This window comes from Salminus brasiliensis, chromosome 12 (assembly GCF_030463535.1).
Source record: "Salminus brasiliensis chromosome 12, fSalBra1.hap2, whole genome shotgun sequence".
NCBI classification, from domain to species: Eukaryota; Metazoa; Chordata; class Actinopteri; order Characiformes; family Bryconidae; genus Salminus; species Salminus brasiliensis.
This window is the reverse complement of record NC_132889.1, coordinates 29,136,191-29,150,281: the sequence shown is the minus strand read 5'-3', so window position 1 is coordinate 29,150,281 and position 14,091 is coordinate 29,136,191. Positions and strand designations below refer to the sequence as shown.

General features: G+C 43.5%; 1 protein-coding gene across 5 annotated transcripts in view; it reads right to left on the bottom strand.

Moving 5' to 3' along the window:
• Positions 1-14,091, bottom strand: part of spop (speckle type BTB/POZ protein) — a 112,345-nt gene that overhangs the window by 35,503 nt on the left and 62,751 nt on the right. For all 5 annotated transcript variants that reach the window (XM_072694405.1, XM_072694402.1, XM_072694403.1 and 2 more), the window contains one exon: positions 1,801-1,928. In XM_072694405.1, the coding sequence (XP_072550506.1) occupies positions 1,801-1,928 (128 nt within the window). The remainder of the gene's footprint in view (positions 1-1,800; positions 1,929-14,091) is intronic.

Here is a 14,091-nt window from a genome sequence, read left to right as displayed (position 1 = left end):
GAGGGGGATGAAGGTGAGGACGAAGAAGAGGAGTTTAAGGAGTGGTAGGAGGGGGATGAAGGTGAGGACGAAGAAGAGGAGTTTAAGGAGTGGTAGGAGGGGGATGAAGGTGAGGACGAAGAAGAGAAGTTTAAGGAGTGGTAGGAGGGGGATGAAGGTGAGGACGAAGAAGAGGAGTTTAAGGAGTGGTAGGAGGGGGATGAAGGTGAGGATACTTGGCGTATCAACATTAGGGTGGGTTGATGGTTGTTGTTAACTGTATTACCATATAGTACAGACGAAGAGTAATCTTGATGACCATTTGCTATGTTGAAATCATATAAAAGTAATGTTAGAAAGGGACGTTCTGATAAGAGCAGCATTCAACTTTTGGTCTTTGTGCAAAATACCATGTTTGAAACTGCTCATCACCCTGAAAAGACCATCCTGTACTGTGAAGCATGATGGTGGTAGTATAGGTGGTAGTGCATGTTATGAGCATGCCTTTCAGCAGCTGGGGCTGGGAAACTGGACAGGTTTGAGGACAAGACAAACAGGGACAAACGCAGGGCAATTTGTTCTAGTCTGTAAGTCTGTTCACCATACAGCAGGACAATGACTCTAAGCAGACTGATAGAGCTATACTGGAGTCCAAAACTGAGTATCTGTTTAATAATGTCCCAGTAAAAGCCCAGACCTTAACCAGATTGAGACGCTGTGGCAAAGACTGCAGAATAGCTTTTCACCAGCTGCCCCAATTTGATCGGACTGAATCTGAGCATATTTATTAAGTGTGGTGAAAAATGCATTTCTATTGGTCATTCCTCATGAACATCATGAACAGAATGTCGAATGAAGGCCACAAAGTGAAACCCACATCATTATTAGTAGTCCTATGTATGCCATAAAATCCATAATTTCTCCTTTTCAATTTCAAAAATAAATAAAGAAAGAAATATCAAGAAGACTGTAGACTTTTTGTGGGCATCTGCAGGCTTGCCAGATCGATCTTTGCTCCAGTAGTGTTTTCTACAAATAACTGCGGGCTCTGTGGCAATGATGCCTCTTTCCATGTAGAAATCTAAACAGACAGTGCCCTTCTCGCACCAACAGAGTACAAACATGGCTGGAAGAAGACCAGCAATTTAATGTCTTTCACTGGAGTTCTTCACCTTAAGATACCGGGGTGATATCTCAAAGAAAAGTGGAACTCCATGGATTTTCTTGCTTTTCTCAATGATGTAAACAACATGCACACATCTACACTTTCAACTCTTCTTGGAAAAAGAGTCACCTCTATTTAAATCTTTCATTTAATTCTTGTCCAAGACAGGAGAAGTTATAAAGATGTCTGAACTTTTTTTTGTTTACTTGATTAGTATTTGAAGAAAGTGCATTTTGGATTATGAAGATATAATAAATTTGGCACTTTTTGAGAGTGTGCAACAAGTGTGGTTCAAATCCCAAGGCTTGAAATACTGAAAAAATGCATTCTCTATTTATATATATATATCTTATTATTTAACTATATATCAATCAACACTAAATATTAAATAATCATCCAATAAAACAAGCTAACAATTAATATAACTAAAAGCTTATCCTATCGAAGCTGATCCTATTTGTTGTCCTACTGCTAGTTCAATCTTGGTAAACCGTGTCTGTGTGGAAAAGCCACCAGAATGATTACCCTCCATGCTCAGAACTCTTCAGCCCTGCAGTGGAAAAAAGTTGCCCAGGTCCTCTAAATGCTTCAGTCTCAATTAAGAGGTGCCATCGTGCATCAGTGGTCACGAATTAGCCAACCAGACGGGGCCTTACCTCGCAGAAGAGTGTCAGTTTGTCGTCAGGCAGTAGCCCGTTGGCCTCGTCCAGCAGGAAGTCTCGCCTTATAAACTTCTTGAAGCCCCAGTCTTTGCCCTGAACGAAGCGGTAGGCTCGCTGACTCTCTGCAAACAACCACAAAACACACAGTGCATGAATAATGGCGGTCCGTCACCTTGAAGTGACTGAATGAGGATATCTGAACAGTCTGAAAGCTAAGCATGGTCACGCTCAAAACCAATCATCTCAAGACGAGATTAGACTCAACTTAACTGATCACTTTGTTAAACTGTAATATTGGCCAATTGGGAATTACTTTGGCCTTGGTACCTACAACCTTAAGAATAAAGGTGCTTTCACTGGTTCTTCGAGCGTTTCTGAAGAAGAACCACTTTTGGTTCACTCAAAGAACGATCCACAGCATCTTTCTTTTTTAAGAGTGCAGAACAGTGAAATTCTCCACCACCCTTTTCTTCTGGGCTTCAGGTTTTCAGGAGTGTAGTATCATACCCACACCTTAATGTTTCAGCTTCTAGATGTTTAGTTAAAAGGTCTGTTCTTATACTCTTAACAGGGCTGTAACAGAGGTAGAGAGAGATGAAAGTCATAATCCTCAAATTTACATAGTCATTTAATGTGCAGAGCAGAGCAAACCCAAAATTCTACCACAAACAAAACTTTAATAAATAAATAAGATCCATAGAGCTATGGTGAAGAGAGAGAGAGAGACAAAGAAAAAAAAGCCATTACTCTGGCGTAAGCTACATTCTGGAGAATGAACACACACACACACACACTTCAATCTCTTGTCCACAAGGATCCATCACCCTTGGATGGTTCACTCAAAATATATAATTTCTCAGCTAGTGTGTTTCACAGCTACTGTGCCACCTGTCACACATCTCTAACCCAACCAAAAATACTGCTGTTCATTTAATATAAATTCATATGTAATAATAATAATAATAATAATCTTATTGGTCCTGATTATGGCCACATGATTATGGACAATTTACAAGTTAACAGCCCTGCTTACTTTGCAATGAACACATTCAGCTAATTTAGGTTACACCCATTGCTGACACAGATGTGAAAATGTGCGCACACACACACACACACACACACACACACACACACTTGTCTAGTCCCTGTAGAGAAGTAATGCCAATAGAATAGGACTCTCTGGAGCAGATCAACATGAAACTATTGGCACCTAATGCCTAATGTCAGACACGGGCTAGAGGGGTATATAAGGCCCCCCGGGATTGAGCTGTGGCGCATCCAACATCCAGACCTCCCTAACACTCTCGTCACTGAATGCAACTGACTCCTCACAGCAATGCTCTCAAGTCTAGAAGAAAGCTTTTCCTGGACAGTAGAGGCAGTTACTCCAACAAAAGCAGGATAAGCTCTTTTTAATATCCTTGATTTAAGAAGAAACATTAAGTCACCAGGTGTCCCAATACCTTTGTCCACATTCTATATCAGCCATTAAAACCACTGGCCTAATATTGTGTGGGCAAGCATAAGCTACTTTAGCTGTGTTTGCACATCCAGAGAATCAGGTCATACTCTGGAGCTGGAGATTTTCCGTGTCAGAAGCAATCTCACTTCAGTGAAATGTTCAGTGTGGTTTAGGAAAGGGGCAGCGCCCCTGCATAGCACTGCGGAAATGGCTATATTTTGTTAAGCACATATGAAGATGTAGAACGAGGCTAACGATTCATCCATGTTGACGTCATCAACACGGCCCCCTGAGAATTAGGATAATTATCTCTCGATAATTACCTGATCTATTCACACATGGGCTCACCTAGACACTACCCAGACTTTATACTGTCCGGTACAACTGATTCGGACATTAAAGTCCTGGGTTACCATGCATGTCTGAAAGGGGCTTCTGACAACAGCTCAGAGGGAAAAGTGAGGAAAAGTCTCAGGACCAGGCAGAGACTAAGCCTAGTCCGGGTCCACATAATTGGCCCTTGTTAAAATCGATCAGTCAGATCCTTATGCTTGCCCTGAATGTTCACTTGCTGGTTTGTTTTTCTGCTCATTATTGAGTCTGGATGCCTATTGCAGTGATGGAAGCTTGGTTTTTGGGTTTTCAGGAGTGCAGTACTCCAGAGCAGTACTTCGGCTGAGTACTCACCATTCAGACGTACAGATTTTACTAAAGGTAAATAGTGTTTTTAAAAGACTGTGTCTTGTTTGGTGACACCGGCATAAATAAGATAAGGTTTCGGCACGGCAGCGACGCCAGGCCACAGCTGTGAAATGAAGTAAATAAAAAGTAAATGTAAGTGTGTCTCTGTAGAGGATGTGTACTTACGCTTACGCAAACGTCTGCACTCGACTCTATCTGCCCATCATTTCAGCCTGAGCTCTTTCTCTTTCACATTATAAGCAGGAGCACACATTCTCAGTCCTGTCTCTGCACCCTTCCTCAGTGGTACTGCCAATTTCCCCAAATCCTCATCCTCGCTCTTCCACTCCATGCACTTCCTCTGATTTAAAGCCAGACCAACTGAAGCGACCCCACGGCTGAAACCCCCCATTTCACAACAGAAGGAATAAATTTATCTTGACGGACAGAAAAAAACAAGTGAAGTCGAGCAAATCTCCAACAAGCGCTGACTAATTTCGTTCCCCCTCCTACTCACTGGATATGGAGGGCTAAGAGCTGGTGAGCACAAATGTGTGAGACACAGAGTGGGACAGAATGCATAAGAGACGGGTGGAAGGGGACAATAAGAGAGACAGAGAGAGAAAGTGAGTGAGTGGTCTTCTCCAGAGTGCCTCATGGGACAGTGCAGGGCTTTTAGCTGTATCTGTGCTCTCACTGGGGACTTGCCTGGTCACTGGCCAATCAAAGTGTAGACCACATAGAAGTCATGGTGGCAACCAGCCAATCAGGGTCAGCCCTCGATGGTCACTTGCAAAGCACGGCAGGCGCTGAAGTGACCAGTAAGTGTGTGCGCAGAAGAGTAAGCGCGGGCCGGGTGGTCTCGCCGGACCTGGCCCTTGCCCCAGCGGTCCTGCAGGAGAGCAAGATGGAGCACTAACCTGCAGCCATGCTAAAAGCCAGCCTGTGCAGAGGGGGCTACTGGACTGAGGGCGGTGGTGGTGGGGTGGGGGGGGGGGGCTTGTAGGGGAGCAGATATTGCAGCAAAGTAACACCACACAGATCAAGATCAGGGCTGTCAGTAAGAATAACATTACACAGCCAGTAAACTACTGGTTATTTTGAGGAGAGAAAAGCCCTCATTGAAATGGGAGCCATACTGTGAAAGATTTCTGAGGTAAACAGGGTCATTATAAACAGTCAGGGTCGGAGAGTTCATTCGATTATACGTACTCGCTCGCTATTTGCACTTTGTTAAATTAGCATTAAGATTATGCGAGAACTGGCATTTTTTGCTCCTGGGCTCCCCCTACAGTTTAGCCTCCACTACAAGGCAAGCTGAGAGATGCAATCACACAATCACAGCATTAGGAGATGTACAAAGCCTAGAACAGATCTCTAACCAGTTTATAAAAAAATAATGATTAATTTTACGGAGCCGGTCCAGGCACATTTTAATGGATCAGTTATCAGCTATTTTAAGCCCCACCCAGCTCTGATCCTTAGTTTTTACCACTGTGTTCAAGCAGAGCAAATGAGGCGACCAAAAAACCCCTGAACCGACAGGACAAGACAGGACAGAAAGACCCTTGATCAAGGCACCTAACCCCCTCGCCCCAAACTGCTCCCCCCCCAGGTAATACAGCTAGGGCTGTATGTTTACTAGTTTACGTGGGTTTGTGTTCCCTGCATGGATGGGTTAGAAACAGAGGTCAAATTTGCAAATGTGATTTATTTATTGATTTATTGATTTATTGATTTATTATTTACTCCCCCATCTTCACAAGGATCAGACTGGATCAGTCAAAACAACTGTATATTTGTGTGTGAGTGTATTTTCATTGTTTACAGAACCAGTCTTGGGTGCTGGACTACATGTACTCTAACCTGTGTAATCTGTTTTTGCCAAACTACGGTTTTAATTTCACAGACGTTTTTCTTTTCAGACGGCGGAGTCCTCAGATGAGAGGAGCGTATTTGCAATTTAAAGCAGGAGAGAAGATCAGACAGAAGTCAGTCATGCATCCGAACTAAATTAACCCCTTTTATTACAAGAGCTGACGTCTCGCCCGGTTACTGCCTGGGGTCTGAATTTGAACTTCTTTGTAGGGAGTGACTGTACGTCTATCACAACACAGGAGGCTGTTATTCTCACACACAGAGAATGAAATTAACTCAACCCTGACTTGTTCTTTCCTCTGCAATAAGTGAAGAGGGTGTAAGCCAGAGGAGGAGATGAGCAGACTCTTCTGTCCATCAGCTGCACTGAGGGTTTGTCTAATTCTCAGCTCCATCCAGGGTGAAAAAATCTCTCCCTACGGTCTCTTTCTAAAATGTTCCACTTCACCTCTTTCTTCCTTTCACGTACATTCTTCTACCATTTCCTAAGCTCAGGCTGTGTTTGTGTGTGTGTAATAACGCAGTGTGAAATGCTCCATGGTGAGAGTTTGATAGTGACACTGATCCGCTCTACAGGGGAGCATTAGAGAGAGAGAGAGAGAGAGAGAGAGAGAGAGAGAGAGAGAGAGAGAGAGAGAGAGAGAGAGAGAGAGAGAGACAACACAAAGAGAGAAACAGTCAAAAGAATGGAAAAGATAGAAAAACTAAAAATTAAAAAACAAAAAGTAAAACGAAGCAAGAAAAGAAAAAAGGACAAAAAAGCGAAAAAAAAAATGAAGAAAAAAAAGAAAAGAAAAAGAGAAAAAAAACCGAAATAAAAAAAGAAAAGAGGAAAAAAGCAGAAAAAATGTGGGAGCTGAGAGAGAGAGGGAGAAGAGAGAGAGAAAAGCGAGAGGGAAGCGTGAGAGAGAGAGAGAGAGAGAGAGAGAGAGAGAGAGAGAGAGAGGGGGAGAGAGAGAGAGCGAGAGAGAGAGAGAGAGAGAGCGAGAGAGAGAGAGAGAGAGAGAGCGAGAGAGACCTTGTCTGATTGGTCTTTGGAGAGTATTGAGGGTCAACTCGGGGCCATGCCCTGGTTGGGGCCTGTCCTGGCAGTTGACCAATCAAAGTTAAGAGAGGGCAAAGGCCTGGTGGCATCCAGCCAATCAGGTCAAACGTCAGTGGCTGCTGACAGAGCATCAGCCTCGCTGCAGAGGAGAAGGACTAGAGACAGACAGAGCAAGCGAGAGAGTGAGAGTGCGAGTGAGAGGTCAGCGACCTGCTGACCAGACAAGGGGAAACTTTAGACTGAGAGGCAAACAAGGAAAGTGTGATAAGGATCAGAATAAAGGGACGAGGGCACAGGGTGTGTGTGTCTGTGTGTGTGGACATTACAACATCCATATTCAGGTCCTTGCTATGGGCTTTGGGGGTCTCAGTTGCCAATGTGCTAGAACTGGAATAGAGTGAAAGGGAAGGTCAAACACATACACACGGTCAAAAAGGCAGGCAGCATTAGCTCAAACTTGGTCAAAATTATTGGCGACAGCAAGGCGAGAGTGTGTGTGTGTGACAGAGAGGGAGTGTATTAGCCAATGACACCAATCCCTTTTCATTAGAATCTCTACAACAGACAATTCCAATGAGCAGCCAGTGGACAGAGAAAGAGAGAAACAGAGAGAGAGAGAGAGAGAGAGAGAGATCGTTACAATCTCTACTTGTAAAACATAAGAAACACACTCTAGTCTTAATTGAGGAGCGGCCGCTGTAGTGAAGTGTCAGCACAAACGCGTGTGGTTATCGACATCCTCTCAGGAGGCATCAATACAATCTAATACAGTAAACATTCATCAATACCTCCTACTCCATCAAGCACCAGTAAATCTCCCCACTGCTCAGGCACTCAATACAATACAGCACAACACCCGACCCCATCCGGCCTATCCTCCGAGCCCATAAAACACCCAGTGCAACCCCACACTGCAGCTGCAACCGACGTCCCAAATCCCCATCATCAATACCACAACCCCACACCACCTGTGTAAATTAAGGACTTCATTCATTCATGGTTTTATTAAAGGCACACTCTGCTCTATCTGCTGCTTCAGTATCGCAGCACTAATCACCACAGAGAGTGATTTCAGTGTGCTTCACAGTGGCACCAGGTTCAATATGGCTTTAGATAACAAGGCCTTCATTACAGAGAAGCCTTCAGACTGAAGGACTCAATAAAAGCACTGCACACACACACACACACACACACACACACACACACACACACACACACACACACACACACACACAGAGTGAATACAGTGTTGCAAAGGGGAAGGCCAATCAGCTTGGCTGTGGTGTAGTTAGCTAATGAACTAAAACTTACTAACTTACAGCAGCAGGATGATCTATTACACTAGCTAGCAGACCTACCACACAAGCCACAGACTGAACAACTGGTTCAGCCCTTTCTCTCCTTTAGCACAGCGCTGCAGTTCTGTCTCTCACACACTGAGAAACTGAGGCTTTTTACAGTGAAAGGCTCCTTATTATTTGAAGATTGTGTCGAGATTTTTTGTAATTACTTTTGTACAACGCAAATCCCATAGCTACTAATAAGACAAAAGTCAAATGGTCAATTAAAGACTTGAGATTTCAATGGGTTCACACCCCAGAGACTGGACCCGAACTTGAGACGAGAATTTACAACCAGAGACTGGATACTGAACTCGGACTAGAACACAGAGACTCAGACTTGTTCGCAACTCTGACTTTTACCCAGAGATTTAAGACCTGACTCAGATGCACACCCCAAAAACCTGATACACAACTCAGACTTATACCCAGATGCACATGACCCAAATATTGTGATATTCAACTCAGACTTGTCCCTAGAGGCTCAAGACCTGACTCAGATTCACACCCCAAAAACCTGATACACAACTCAGACTTGTCCCTAGAGGCTCAAGACCTGACTCAGATTCACACCCCAAAAACCTGATACACAACTCAGACTTGTCCCTAGAGGCTCAAGACCTGACTCAGATTCACACCCCAAAAACCTGATACACAACTCAGACTTGTCCCTAGAGGCTCAAGACCTGACTCAGATTCACACCCCAAAAACCTGATACACAACTCAGACTTGTCCCTAGAGGCTCAAGACCTGACTCAGATTCACACCCCAAAAACCTGATACACAACTCAGACTTGTCCCTAGAGGCTCAAGACCTAACTCAGATTCACACCCCAAAAACCTGATACTTAACTCAGACTTTTACCCCGAAACTCAAGACCTGATTCAGACTTGTCCCCAGAGACTCAAGACCTGACTCAGATGCACACGCCCCACACTCCCAAACAAAACCTTCACAAACACTGAAAACCTTTACGTTTCCAGGGTTGTTACAGTACTCACTCTCTCACCAGTGGTTAGAAATACCAGAATTGGTCTCAACACCAGAAAATTCCTTCAGCATCCACTTTAAGATGCCTTCGCTTTTCACATGCATTACACCTCCAAGAGCATTTGTCTTGCTCAATCTATTTACAAAGCTACAAAGGTGCAAGATGCATCATTTGTATTGTCTCTGTAATATGAGTTGCTGTGGTAAACACATTGCAAACCACTGTGATAATCTGAAGGCTGGAAATAATAGCACCACTCAAATTACATTACCCTACACAGCACCAGAGTGAACTCATTCACACATTATGACTGCAGACAGACAGCTACAAAGCAAGGGACGGACCCAGCCAAAGAGCTTTTCTATCATTAACCCTTAAGGACACATTTTGCATGCCTCTTTGCATTCCGGGGGTGCGTCCCAAATACACACTAATACTATAAGGTACACTATTTGGGCAAAAACAAGGGTAGTAAAAAGTGGATCTACTAGGCTTCCTACTAGATTTTGGAGAATTGTTGTGAAAAATTAATTGCATTCAGTGACAAGAGCTTTAGTGAGGTCAGGATGATGGATGATCACCACCCCACCTCACCCCCAATTCTTCACAGGCCATCCCAGAAATATTGGATGAAGCACCACCATCATTCCAGAGAACACAGTTCCACTGCTCCACAGCTCAATGCTTCACCCCCCCCCCCCCCCAGCCTACGCCTGGCATTAGGCATGATGCCAATAGGTTTGTGTTTATCTGCTCCAGAGAGTCCTATTCTATTGGCAATACTTCTCTACAGGGACTACACAAGCTGTGCGGGTGCATTTGCACATCTGTGGCAGCAATGGGTGCAACTTAACACAGCTGAATGCATTCATTAGAAAAGCTGTCCACAAACATTTGGACAAGATGGTGGAGATATGCCATTTATTTTCACAGGGTTCCAAATGCAAATACGGTCATTTTAGTCCATTTTAGATCTTATCATCTGTCCATGTCTCTAAAAATATTTTATGCAATTACTTCAATATTGAATTGAATTTTTGACAGAGAGAGGCTGGAGAGCATCAAGAATGTACCTATAGTACATTTATCATCTAGAAAGGCTTGTCTGTTTGGTGTCTAGTTTCAATATTAAAATCAAATATTAAAATCCACGTAATAACACAAACCATTAACACAAGAAATCTCAAATTCTTGAATTGCAGTGCTGAGCATTTACTGAATCCCTCATAACCACAATATCCAACCATTACTGCACATCACATTTCAAGTCCATGTCATGCAGCTATATAAATGACTGGCACTATAAGCGTAATGTTTCCTGTGCCAGCAGCCTTGCTTCTGGTGTGTGGAGTCAGTGGGCATTGTGTGAGGTTAACAGCAGTGTGGCACGCTGCCAGCGTGAACGAGGCTGCCAGAACACAGAGCGGCTTTCCAGCCCTCAAACTGAACCCGAGCCCAAACATGACGAAGCCAGCGGCACTGCTCCAGACAAACACACGCACCTCCGCCCTGCCACAGCTGCTCCAGAGAGCAAGCGGGGACAGACGAGTGAAGGAGGGGCACAGGGCAGGCTTCCCCCTTTAGCCCTGCTAGGTCCATCATTCTCTACAGGCCTTGAAACGTGTACATTCTGCACTTTCTTAATAAATATGGAGGAGATCTGAGGAAAAGAGCTATAGTAGGGTAGGCATTCACATAGTCACACAGATATCTGAGCAGTTACAACAAAAACTGACCACAGACCACCACCAGAATTGAAGTTCACTTTTACACCACTGCTGTCAATACAAACTGTGCTTATGGACAGCTATAAATGTGCACCTGTTGACAGATACAAGGTAAGAGATACAAAACCAGCATCTGGAGATGTTGACTGATGCAGTAGAGTAATATTACAGGACACTACTCTCCAGGTCAGTGGAGCAGCAAAATGCTTGTAATGCTGTTATTTTAAGGCAGAATTGGTAGATGATAATGCGTTATGTGGATACGCTTGGCTCCTCATGAATCACACTTTATAAGATGCATATTACTGCATTTATAGACATGGACATTTTTGCCTGGAATTTGCTCTGGCCTGTCCTCTTCAATAAATAAAAAAGAAAGAAAGAAATTTTATTCGATTTTCACCTATTTTCTTCCCAATTTGGACCACCAATTACCCAACCAATACATACTTCCATCTCCCCAACGCCCCATCGCACATGTGCACAGTCAAGCCTTTTCGAACTGCTGCCCATGCAACATTACCGGGCAACCAATGCGGCTGGAGGGTAGCACTGCATACCCAGCTTGCAGAAGCCAGTGACTGTCAGCACTGCTGCAAAGCAATGTGGGGAGAGCCCTAGAGATACCCTAGACCACAGAGAGAGCAAAGCCAACTGTGCTCTCTTGGGGCCTCGGCTGCCTCGGATGGCTAGCAGCATGACCGGGATTTGAACCAGCGATCCTCTGATCATAGTGACATCACTGGACCTAATTTCTGAACACAGCCCAATGTTCTGTTTACATGTTGATGTTAAAACAGGAACAGGGGTTTGGTTTCATTCCAGTATTGGTGTAGACGACTGTGTGTAAATAGTGAGCGCTACCATCGAAGTTGATGATATGGCCATAGCGGTGATATGGCCAAAAATAAATAAATAAATAAATAAATAAAATCGCAAGAATGCAAGAACTCTGTGCCTTTGGGTAATTATATTTTGGAATACTTTCACTGGCATTAGAAAAATGTAGGGAGACCTGATTTCTAAGTAAAAGGGCTTGGCATCATCCACCAACCAAGACCCCAGCGATGCTCCTGCTGCACACTATGTAATTAATTATGTAAATTACAACAAATTAAATTATTTAAACAAGGAGGACAGTGTCCGGGTCAGCCATGCTATCACACCCCTTTAATCAGAGATAGTCAAGTGCCTTGCTTAAGACTCTAACAATGGCAGCTTAGCATACACAGATATCGCACCCATAAACATGTGATTAATAATAATGCCAGAGCTTCATCCATATGATCAGCAAATAACCCCACCTCCACCTCTCTGCTTTTCACCAAGGTGGATGCGAAGGCAACTCAAATAAAAGAAGCCCCAAAAACTCATCTTAAATATATGCCAGCCCTCCTTATACGATGAAGGGAATTAGTCATTAAACACACACTTGCACAATCTTGACTTAAGGAGAAAGAAAAAAGTAGCACTGATGATATGAGAGAACCCTGCAAAGCAAAGCATGAATAACCCTCAGTGTGCATATAAATATTCATGCTAAAGCAGCAATTCACTTGCTTTACAGCTTTATAAAGTCAAATAGGCAATAAAGCATGCGCCTAGGCCGTAATGGACAGCGCACAAATTCATTTGAATAACCACCTGACAGGATCGATAGAGAAACAGACTATGAAGCTATAGAGCTCTAAATACACCCAGGCCTTCAGCCATATCAATCCATCCTACAGTTAACTCTCCAATTCCTTCATCAACCCAAGGGGATGAGCTCTAGCGCATCTACACATTTATCACCAGCCCAGTGTTTTATTAGCTAATATAGAGCGTGCAGCAGGGCTGCAAAATGGCCAGTGGAGAAATGCATGAACGGGTGCATGCCTGTAATGATACAATTCACTTACTTCATTCTCTCGCTCTGCATTTTACCACCATTCAACTCTATGAGTCACTCTCCACTGACTCCAACACCATTCTAATCTAATAGAAGGAATAGGAGGAAGGAGGAAAAAGAATCGATACAGAACAGTATCACAATATTCTGGGTGAAAATATAGCGTTGATACAGGAGGGCCCAAGAATCAATGCTTTATTATTTAGCATTTTTACACATATTAAAAAGTCACTGGTAAAATGACTGGACACCCAAACCCACCCAAATTTCCTTAATCAAAATCAAATCAAATTTATTTGTATAGCACTTTTTACAACTGGTGTTGTCACAAAGCAGCTTTACAGGATCAGTAATCAGTAAAAAGACAAGAAATCAACAATGTAAGAAGACAAGAAAACCTAAGACCCCCAGTGAGCAAGCCAAGGGCGACAGTGGCAAGGAAGAACTCCTCAGAGCTGGAAACCTTGAGAGGAACCAAGGGGGACCCGAACCATCCTCCTCTGGTCAGAACTATTCATAAGTTATTGATAAGAGTCACCGAACCACCAAGAACAGCTGTTCAACAGCTCAGGTGTGCAACACCTGACGGAGACTTGACAAGATTAGACTGGAACCAACCAGCACAGACTCAGCCAGACTGAGAATCAGAGCTTGAAACCCCTTCGCCACCTTTAGCCACTCAGAGAGAAAGGTCAATTGTGCTCTATGGGCATCACAAGGACTGAACCTGGTGACTGGGCTAATACTTCAACAGTGGCACCGTTTAAGAGCCTCCAGCCTCCAATGTTCATCTTAGTTCTGATTGGTCCACAAAACTAAATAAATGAATAAGTTGTCAAGAGTTGTCTGGGGCACAAGGTGCTAATAGCAGCCAATCCTGAAACCCTCCTCCACCCTAAATAAATACATAAATAAATCTCTCTCTGAAACTTACAGGCCTACAGGATTCACATAACAGGCATTTGCATCATTCAATACAATGAATTTCGCCCCAGGGGCGACAAGTTTGCTTGCATGTTACCCAATGTTTTACATACTGCACTGTACTAAATCCAATTAAACAGGAGTAATTATGCTCCTTGTAATGAAAATGCCACCGGTCAGTGTACTTAAAGCACTGATGATACATAATCTGCTTAGATAATGATGACATATCCTCATACTGCCCACCACAGACTACCTATCCATTCATAATGTGCTGCAATGGAGAAACACACACACTCACAAATGAGCCTCTTTTAAGTCCCTTTGTCCGTCTTTCACCCATT